The 10422-nt window shown below is 40.1% G+C and overlaps 1 protein-coding gene across 4 annotated transcripts in view; it reads left to right on the forward strand.

Annotated features, from left to right (window-relative positions):
- Window positions 1–10422, forward strand: part of SUV39H2 (SUV39H2 histone lysine methyltransferase) — a 35529-nt gene that overhangs the window by 6479 nt on the left and 18628 nt on the right. For 2 of the 4 annotated variants that reach the window (XM_019487534.2, XM_059725804.1), the window contains exon 5: window positions 1021–1150. In XM_019487534.2, the coding sequence (XP_019343079.1) occupies window positions 1021–1150 (130 nt within the window). Of the gene's footprint in view, window positions 1–1020; window positions 1151–1727; window positions 6798–10422 lie in introns of those variants that run through there. The other 2 variants (XM_006263588.4, XM_014607550.3) reach the window with 2 other exon arrangements.

Raw genomic sequence — 10422 nt, forward strand, 5'->3', positions numbered from 1 at the left:
TAGCTAAATCAGGGAAACCTAATTGAACTCAGAATCCTCTTGTGCATGGAAGTGTAATGAATTTTTAAAGTATCCCATAACTGCTGTTACTACAGCAAATTTAGTTTTTCTTAGATATCTAAACAGTTGACATCTCGCGTCACGTTTTTGTATGCTTGTTGTGGAGAGGAGGAGTTTATAACTGTTTCTGGGTACTCTGCGCTTCTGGAACTAGGGTGGCTGAATTTAAGTGCCTGAACATAAACTTAGGAGCGTGACTTCAAACTGCTTTTGAAAATAAAGGAGCAGGTGTTCTATCCAAAGATAAAAGGCAGGAGTAGAGCTTTAAAAAATGCATAGGTGATTTAGGAGTTGAATCCATTGATTTCTGAAATGTTTACTTGTATTGGTATCACACTTACATTCCTGCTTTCTTTCTCGTGGGCTGCTGGATAACAACAGAAGCCAAACAGTCTTTGAACTAGAAACTGGAAGTCCATCCATTACAGCAATATTATACTAGTAATTTCTGACCTTGGGACCAAAGTTAAGATCTGACTTAAGAGCAGAATATTTTTTTTAAGTAGAATGATGTCTATACATGTGTTGTAAACACAGCTATAATGTCGTATACTAGGGTCTTTGTGGTGGCTGATAAGCTCAGTTGGTTAGATTGTGGTGCTAGTAACACCAAAGTTGTAAGTTTGATCCTCATACAGGACATGATACCTATCCTGTCTCAGGTGGCGGGTTAGACCAGATGACCTTTTGAGGTCCCTTTTGGCCCTGCTTCACTGCTTTTTCTATGATTTTCTCTCATAATACTGATGTTTGCACAAGGATAATATAATTGACTTAGATGGAGTTGCTTCTCACTTTCTGTCACTGGGAGAAGAAGATTGGGCCCCTAAATTCTTACTGGCACACCTAATTTTTACTGGTAGTATACAATAACTCTTATTTACCATTCTGTGCACCAGTCTGAATTTTTTCTTTTGCTGACAGAAACCTGAATTATAAATCTCTTATTTTGCTTTACAGTGTGATCCAAATCTTCAGGTGTTCAATGTTTTCATCGACAACCTTGATTTGCGTCTTCCTCGGATAGCACTGTTTTCTACAAGACCTATCAAGGCTGGAGAGGAGCTCACATTTGATTATCAGATGAAAGGTATGTAATGAGCATGGTCTCCCACATGCAACCCCTGCAAATCCCCTCCTCTGCCACACAAACCACTTTGGCAGGGCTAAAGCTAGAGCTGAGTTGCTGCCTGCCTGGGGCTAGTACTCAAATCTAAAGGAGGGCTTTTTTCCCTCATGGTTGGGAGCGGGGGGAAACACATCACCTCAGATTCAAGCAAATATGGTATTTCCAGGTAGGAAGTCTGGATGCAGCTGCTTGTCTGCCTGGCCAACCCTGCAAAAGCAACTACAGCCCTTTGCACTGGGCTCAGACCCTTGATTTTCCCCCTCCTGTACAGACAGGATTGCATGCCCTATCCAGTTAGTTTTCTAAGCTCAAACTGAGCTCTGATACCCTGGAAGGCAACTTATTATACAGCATTTGCTAGACTGTCAGCCATAAAGATGAACAAATGTCTGGGTACAATTCCTAAGGTTTTTTGTTCAATTTGTTTTATTGACATTCTTACTTGGAAAGTGTAATTTTCAGAAGCAATCATTTCTGAAGAAAACAAAATAAATGACCAATCTAAATGACCGTTTATTAATTTGTATTCAATTTTCAGGAGGAATCCTTGTCCATGACCAGGCCCATTGTGCTAGGTATTGAACAAATACATAAGGAAACATGGTCCTTGCGCCAAAATGATTACAAAATACAAGCTCTTTACCTTGTCATGGTAGTTAAATTGATCATTGGTTAGTACTGTCTGATGGTGTTTTGAACAAAACATTAGTGAACAAGATTCTGTTTGCTCTCAGATCTCAAATCCACATGGGATCATTAATAACATTGGAAAATTGTTTTGTGTATATGTTCTCCCGGCAGTTATACAGCAAGCTGTGGTCACTGGCTCCTGTTCTCCACTGAAGTCTCTGCATAGTTATAGTAATGTGCAGTGTGCAAATGTAGCTCTTAAAGTACTTTTACTCAATACTTCATATGTATAATTCTTTTGAGCTTGACGGAGCAAAGTACTTACATAGTTTAGTATTTAGCAACTGATTCAGTACTATTTATTAAAATACAAATATTAATTAAAGATACTTCTTGAGACTTTTATGTATAAACATGGAAATACTGCAGAACAGCCTGTGTTTCATGAGAACTAAACAACTTCAAAGAAAACTTGTAGTAAATATATTGCTACAAGCAAATGTAACTTGTTTTAAAACAAATATAGAGAACAGTGGTAAACTGTATAGAATAATTTTGGAGCAGAATAGGAGCCACTGGCTAGCTTTGTAATTATGCTGTCTTCCACTTGGAACCTACTCTTCCAATTTAAAAATTGAAAGTTCATTTTCTGAAGAAAATGCTAACTTTGTCCATGTGGCTGAAAAGATTGTTTTTCTTGCCCATTATGTTAACTGTGTCAGTCTTTTAGTTTGCTTCCCATCATGGCCTATATTTGTGCTACCTATCAACTCGTACCTGTGGATCAGACTTCATGTTCAATACTACACTTTCAGACATGCACTTCTGTGCTTGCTCTAATGTGACATCTCATTCTTGAAGAAGCTGCCTATAGATATCCACAAAGCTACCTCCTTGTCCTCCTCTAAACTTCACTTTAAAACTCCCTTTTGTAACAATGTCTACAAAGAACTTAGGTAGTTGGTGCTCCTCAGTCTGTAGCTATTTACTGTTCCTTGCCCTATAATTCCAGTTATATGCTCTTAGCAGTAGATACTTTCTTTTATGTGTGTGCCTAATGGTATCCTGGCTTGCAACTAGGGCACTTAGCCAATACCAATAATAACAGATATTATATGATTTTAGGTGTATTTTCACAGAGATCATAACTGCTTTCATGTGACTGACAATGACTACTTAGTCATGGTAGAAGGCAAGGTAGAAATGCACCTTCATAGATCAGTGGTGCCTAGGGTCCTGGCCCTACAGGTTGGATGAGTGGTGCAGGGTCAGTTTAGCTGGCTGCCTGCCTACTGGATCCAGCAGCACACCAGTGTGATCTAGCGCACAGGGTCTGCAGGGCTTCCCCCCCCCCCCCCCCTGAAATTTGGCAGCAGGGGAGCAGCAATTAACACTGCCATGGCTCCTTGCTGCCAAATTTTGGGACCTGGGGTGAGCCCCATAAGCCAGATAATATGGCTCCATAAGCCAGGGGTTGAGTACCCTGTTACAAACTAACTGAAGCAGAGGTATAAGTTTTCATGAGCCCCAGAGCTCTCTTCATCAGATGCTTTTGAAAGGACATGCATGCACAGAGCAGCCTATCAAATACAGGAAGTGGGATTTATGTGCATGTTTAGCTTCATACTTGAGAGAGTTTTGCAGAACTGGGTTCCTAGATTGTAAAGCTTCTGAAACCATACTTTTTTCTCTTACACAGTTCCAGTGTTGCAGCTAAAGAAATAATAATTCTCAATTTCCAACAACCTTTAACCTTTTTGATGTTTTCTTATGTGTTTAGGCTCTATAGATCCTATTTCGGACTCCGCTGATGCTCTCAGCCCAGCCAGAAAGAGGACCAGAACTGTGTGCAAGTGTGGGGCTGTGTGTTGTAGAGGGTATCTTAACTGAATGCTCAGTATCCAAAGTTGCAGATAAATTATTTTGCCTTTCTAAATGATTTCAAGAAGACTATTCTAGTTTACATATATATATCCATTGAAGTATTTTTACATCTAAGTAAATCACTACGGTGGAAAGGTGTTAAATTTAGGTTTGAAATGGGCATTAGCCAAAGAAGGAGATTTAATATTACAACCACCAAAACATGAAACACTTGACAGCCTGGATTAAAAACTAGATGTGCCTGGAACTACTGTCCTGTTGTTTAGGAGCCAATGAATGAGTTTGTTCAGAAAACTATCCTTAATGTGGACTAAGACTTGAATATTGATTGTGTATGCTTACAGCTCTAATCCTGTAAGGGGCTGAGGTGATGGTGTTCCATGAAGCTGAAAGATTGATGACAGGAAAAAAGTCCTAAAACTCATAGTTGACTAGTTAACTTGTAACAGTTTCCACTTTCCTTTTAAAAGGCTTAAAAATAGCAATAAAACTTCAGCCCTGATCCTCCTCCAGGAGGTACTACCATGAAATGTTGCACAGGTATGAAGGTTCATAGGAATATACTCAAGCAGGAAAAAAAAAAAAGGACAAGATTAGTAATGTCTATAGAACTTTGCACAGTGACTTGTATCAGCGGACTGTAGATCTAAGATCAGGGTCTTGGAAATGATGTCTGAATGGCGTTGGCTAATAATTACATATAGAATTATAATACATTCATTCCTATGAACTTTTTTCCAATTTTTACAGTCACTGTATTTGCTGAATTCCTGCAGTTATAAAAACAGCTCATAATATCAAATTATTTACGTATGCTGATTTTTTTTCCAATAATTTGGAAACAGGCAGATGTCGCTGAAACAGACTATTGATTCAAGTTGAGAGAAGATGATAAACAGGAATAAGAGTAAAAATTCAGTCATTATTTCTTTGGTAATCTGATGCATTTGTGTAAAGATACCAATTATATGGTACAGATAGAAAAGTATCCTGGGAATGGACTTTTATGCACAACTGTCATTGATTGTTACAGTTTTTTTTACATATTGTGAATGTTTTTAACCCAGTAGCAGAATTAAAAACATTAGACCAAACTTCTTCCTGTTGCAACAAATTTAACTTCAGTGAAGTTAGACTAGGGGCAAATTGCCCATTTGCTGTAGGCATTTGTAACATGTTCTTTGAATTTTGAATGTAAAGCTGAGAAACCTATCGTTCTTCAGCTTCTTGAATATTTTTCCATTGATATTCAAAAGTAGTTATGTTGATCCGTTGATAACGTATACTAAAATTTTGTTGGACTTCAAAGACGCCGAACAGCAGTTGAGTTAGACTGCGTGAGCGGAGCCACAAACTATGTCCATAGTTCCAGGGACAAAGGTTAAGTGCTTTATTTTTCCTGTGGATAAGCTTGCAGGACTTGCATAGTACTTGAAAGTGATGTACAGGATCTTTAAGGAGTCGGGCAGAGTTCTTTTGCTCCATAAATGGATGCTTGCTACATACCATGAGGTCAGCTACTTACCTTTATAAGGTACGCTGCTGTTGGCTCAGGTGAATGAGGTCCAGTATCGTAACATATAATGATTTTCTTCATTTGTTAAAAATATGCCTTAAAGTTCATGTTTACCACTCCGACAAAGGTTTTGAAGGACAGTTTGAGTCATTTGTTAGTTTAAAAGCACAGTTTTATTTTACTAGAGAACTGGTTTTATGTAGGGGAGTGAAATCGCATAAGCTAATGCACAACAGCACGTTTGCCATTGGGATACAGATTCGGGGTAAAGAGCAGTACACAGTGCTCTATGGGTTTTGTAGACTATAAAGAAATATACTTTGAAATTAGATGCTTTATATTGTTTAATGACTGAGACGCTGATTGCATAATTTTAAGCATACCTGGCATTTTACTGTGCTACTTTGTACCCATACTTGGATAAAAGTGCTGGATTTAGTCATTATTAAAGGTGTCATACATCGTTTATAATTGTTTTTCTAAAGCTTAAGTGGAATGTGGAGCGTAAATCCTTTTTGAAAACATAGAAAATAGTTCGTATCTAGAATCATTCCACTTTCTATTGAATACATCCCAAGTGAGCAGCAAGTTGTGCAGGGATGGAAATCTGAGCTCCTGCTCCTCAACAGGTAGCAGACGTTCAGGAGGCAATTCCCTGGCCTCTTGCAGATGCTTTGGATTGTTCTTGTGGCTGTGGCCCCTGTTGGACCCCTTTGCACAAGCCACACGGAGGGCTGTAGTCACTATTTTGGCTGCCTTTTTCCCTTAATTTTGGGCCCTGAACATGATAGTCTGTAGCAGTATAAGAGGGTTAGACAGAAAATCAAAAATACATGCTTATAGAAAGCACATCAAGGTCTGCCAGCTCTCAGTATCTGAGTTTAGTGTCCTGTCTCTTCTGATGATCGTGTTTATTGCCAATACATTGCTTTAATCTAATGGCTTGGAGTATTACCTCTGCTGCAGGATCTCAAATTCTGATCCTGTGAAATAATGGGAGAGTACTTTAAGTAGACCTATACATCCCATTGCTGATTCAGAACCATAAATGATGTCTGAATTTGCAGTGCATTTTGGTTTTCTTCTGTGAATTAGTTTAATGGGATACTAAGTCACTTTTAATCTCCTGTCATCCTTTCAGGAGTTCAGGAGGGAAAATTGCCAAATTAGAAAAGGAGAAAAAAGTTAGTGTCAGTTCCTTAAGGAGCTGAAACCAGCCACCTTCTGCCTTTTATGCTTCTTGGTCAGCATTTACCATGGCCACCAGTACAGCTGTGTCAATGGCACTTTTGCTTGACTGGTAACATGCAATGTGTTTTTCAGCTATTTTGAGGTAGCAGAACTAAAATGCTGCAGCATCTTCTAGAAGAAAAAAAGCTATTGTGTATTTATTTAAACTCAAAATTATACCAACCTCTTGGTTATTTTCATTGTGTGTATTTGGGACTGTGTACTTGTTAGGATATGCAGTTTGTAACCTCAGGAACACTACTTTTTCATAATTGATATGTGAAGTCTGTAATAGCAGTATCTCTTTTTCTTATAGTTTCTTTTGATAAAATAAATTTTAATTTAGTATTTCTTTTGTGGTTGGCTTTGTTTTTATAATAACTGGCACTTCTGCAGATGGCCAGACTACTGAGATTTGAATCACCTGGACTCACTGGGTTTGGGAGACATTTCGTATCTGTACCCCAGTTCGTAACACAGTGTAAGCCAGATCTATAATGTTGTAAAAATATGTTTATAACTTTAGTTTTTACATAGTCTATACTGAATATGCAGCATCTTTTCTGGATCTTTTTAAAGTTTAATTTCTCTTACTTGATTAAACAGAAGCAACCCTTCAAATACCTGAAGGGTGATTTTATAGAGAGGATGGAGGTGGGCTTTTGTCTGTGGCCAAAGGGGACAGGACTAGGAACAATAGCCTTAAGCTGCAGCAGGAGAAATTTAGGTTGGAGATTAGAAGCAACTTCTTGACTATGAAGGTGCTTAAGCATTGGAACAGGAAGAATAGAAAAACTGGAATCTCCATCCTGGGAAACTTTCAAGAGCAGGCTAGACAGACACTTGGCTAGGATAGTTTTAGTCCAGGATGATCCTGCCTTAAGCAGAGTGATGGACTAGATGACCACGTAGTCCTTTGTAGCCCTACTTTCCTACGATCCTAACTCATCAGTGAGTAATTTTTAACACGTCTAAAGAATTCTGAATTGCGTTGTTTTCCCTTGGACAGGGATGATCAACCCCTGGCCTACGAGCCAAATCCAACTCACAGGGCTCCCAATGGGTCTAGAAATTTGGCAGTGGGAGAGCGGTGGCACCACTATCCGGCTGCCAAATATTTGGATCTGTAGGGAGGCCCAGATGCCAGATCCTGCTTCATAGCAGTGTCCATACAGAGTTAGATCTACATTCAAAAGGCATAATTTCTCTTGAAAGTTTGTTGAAGGGGCACGCGGAGGACAGTAACAAAACAAAGCAATAGCTGTTTTCGGTTTTGACACACGCTCCCTTTTTATTGGATTCTGTTAATCTTTGAAGTATGTAGGGGTCAGCAACCTCCAACCTGTGGCAGCACCCCAGCACATCCCTCTGACCACCTATTGCACATGCCACTCACCATCACTGCTGAATTTGGCCCTTCCCACTGCTACTGAGGAGAAGGACCAGCATTGTGGGGGAGGGAGGAAAGGAGCTAAGTGCACAATGGGGGCAGGCTCAAGTGGTCTTGGTGCTGTGGAGGGAAGCAGCTGCCTGTGGTCATGGCTGGGTGGCACGCCTGTTACCTCTAACACAGGGATTGGCAACCTATGGCCTGCAGGCCTGAGGAAGGATGCTGAATAGGGGGCTTCACCTTTCAGGCTGCTGCTCAGCTGGGAGCTTTACCCAAGCTCTGCTGCAGCTCCATGCTGGGGAGAAGTGCCAGTACATGGGTCCTAGCACCAGCCCACCTCAGAGCCAAGCTGGGTCATACAGGATCTCTGCTCGAAAATGGTGCTGGTGACTGCTAATAAGTTGCCCTTGGTGTACATTACAGTGGATACGTCCTTTCTTTAAATTGTTCTGATGCCCCTAATCATTTCTGTCTCTAAGAAAAATGTAAAAGACTTGAGAGAAAATTATTTGGTACCCAGCTCCTTAAAATACCTCTTCCTATCTGACAGTAAACCTTATAAAAATTAGTACCGTGCATCATCAATAAATCATATATCAAAGGGTCAGAACGCCATGTGTGTGACATCTCGCAGAGCAGAAGTTAATCTGTGAAAAAGGGTCTTGTGGGTATTTTTTTTAATTGACACAATCGGCAAATGTTTTACTGAAAGCCAAACATTTTTACTATGGCTGGTGTTAAACCCCTGAAATTAAATCCTGCCCTTGTCCAAGGCCCAAGTCCAAGGGTATATTTATATTATGTAAACACACATCAGTAAAAAAGTTTGGCTGTCAGTAAAAAGTGTGCAGGTTGTTAGTTAAAAAGTTTGTTTTGGGTTGGCAACCCTGTTCTTTAAATGCACATGACCAAGTCCCAGACAAATGCTTTAGCATATTTCAGAGGGACTTAAAGTGGAACAGTAGACTTCTACCTCTGTAGGATTCCAAGATGAATGCAGTGACTACAGTCCCAGTTTGACACTGTCACAGAGCTGGATAAACTAGGGAACAACTGGTAGGAAGCAGATGTTACCCCTGGCTATAGTGCTGGTAATATTGAATGTTGCATCTCATTCTGGCACCCATATTTTAATATGGATGTTTAAACTTAGGAGAGGGCATAGACAGCAACCAGAAGTAATTCAAAGACTGGAGAAATATAGCTCTTAAGTCTCTCGCAACAAAACACTAACTTCCACTTAACAGTCTTTCTGATATATCACTCAAGTAGAGTATCATCATGGAGAAAAAAGAAAAGACCAGGCACTATAAGACTAATCTTGTAGAGAGAGGCATAACAAGAACAAATGCAGACAATTTCATTTTAAAATTAGGATTTTGGGAAGTGGGGCTAGAAGGGAACCTTATAAGACCATCTAGTCCTGTCCCCTGCTGAAGGCAAGATCATCCCTGACTAAACCATCCCAGGTAAGTAGGTGTCTGTGACCGGTTTGTGAACATTTCTAAGCATGGAGATTTCACCAGAGGGGTGTTTTGTTTTGTTTTTTAAGTTAGGATGATTAATTGCTGAGGAAAGGGAGTTTCTATGTCTTACCATCTAGGACAGTGATTTTCAACCAGGGTACTGCAGCACCTTCAGGTGCCTTGAGATCTTTTCAAAGGTGTCACAATGCAACATAATGTTTGTACTGTTAGGTACGCAAACATGATTTGCAAGATAAACCCAGAAATCTCAAATCAGAACCATGGTGTTAAAAACATTCTGCCCTGTTGTGGCTTTTCTTTGCAGTAGCACAATTGCTCTATTATTTTTACCTCAGTCAAAAAAAAACAAATGAAAACTAAGAGCTGGCATTTTCCAGGGTGTGCCTGGAGCCTCACAAAAAGTCCCTTGGATCTATAAAGGTTGAGAACTACTGATTGAGGATCATCATATACGGGCTTTCTGGGAAACATATGTATTAGTCAAATATAAGTTATTGGGCCCAATACAAGTCTAACTGGGTGAAATTTAGTGACACCAAGACAAGTAAAGATGCATAAGCTTTAAGTTGTAACATACATTTCTACTCTGCCATATTTTGCCCCTGCACCTGGCTTAGACCATAGGTAACCTAGTGGTCTCCAAGTGGTAACTCCATGGCCATGAAGAGGGATGAGGACTAAGTTACCCCTGGACCCTAATCATGTCAGTGATACACTCAGAGATAGTGCCATCCATATTTACCCCATGTTAGCCAACAGATTTATAGATGCTAGGGTTGGAAGGGACCTCAACAGATCATTGAGTCCTAGCCCCTGCCTAGGCAGGAAAGAGTGCTAGGGTCAGATGACCCCAGCCAGATGCCTATCCAGCCTTCTCTTAAAGACCCCCAAGGTAGGGGAGAGCACCACCTCCCTTGGAAGCCCATTCCAAATTTTGGCCACCCTTACTGTGAAGTTTTTCCTGATATCTAGCCTAAATCTGCTCTCTGTCAAGTTTGTGACCATTGTTCCTTGAGATGTAAGCTCACATGTGCTGCAAACGGAATAGGACAGAGTCCTTCCCCATTCTAAGGGCTGTAAGTGAAGAGCAACTGGA

This window comes from Alligator mississippiensis, chromosome 4, assembly GCF_030867095.1.
Source record: "Alligator mississippiensis isolate rAllMis1 chromosome 4, rAllMis1, whole genome shotgun sequence".
In the NCBI taxonomy this organism is placed as follows: Eukaryota; Metazoa; Chordata; order Crocodylia; family Alligatoridae; genus Alligator; species Alligator mississippiensis.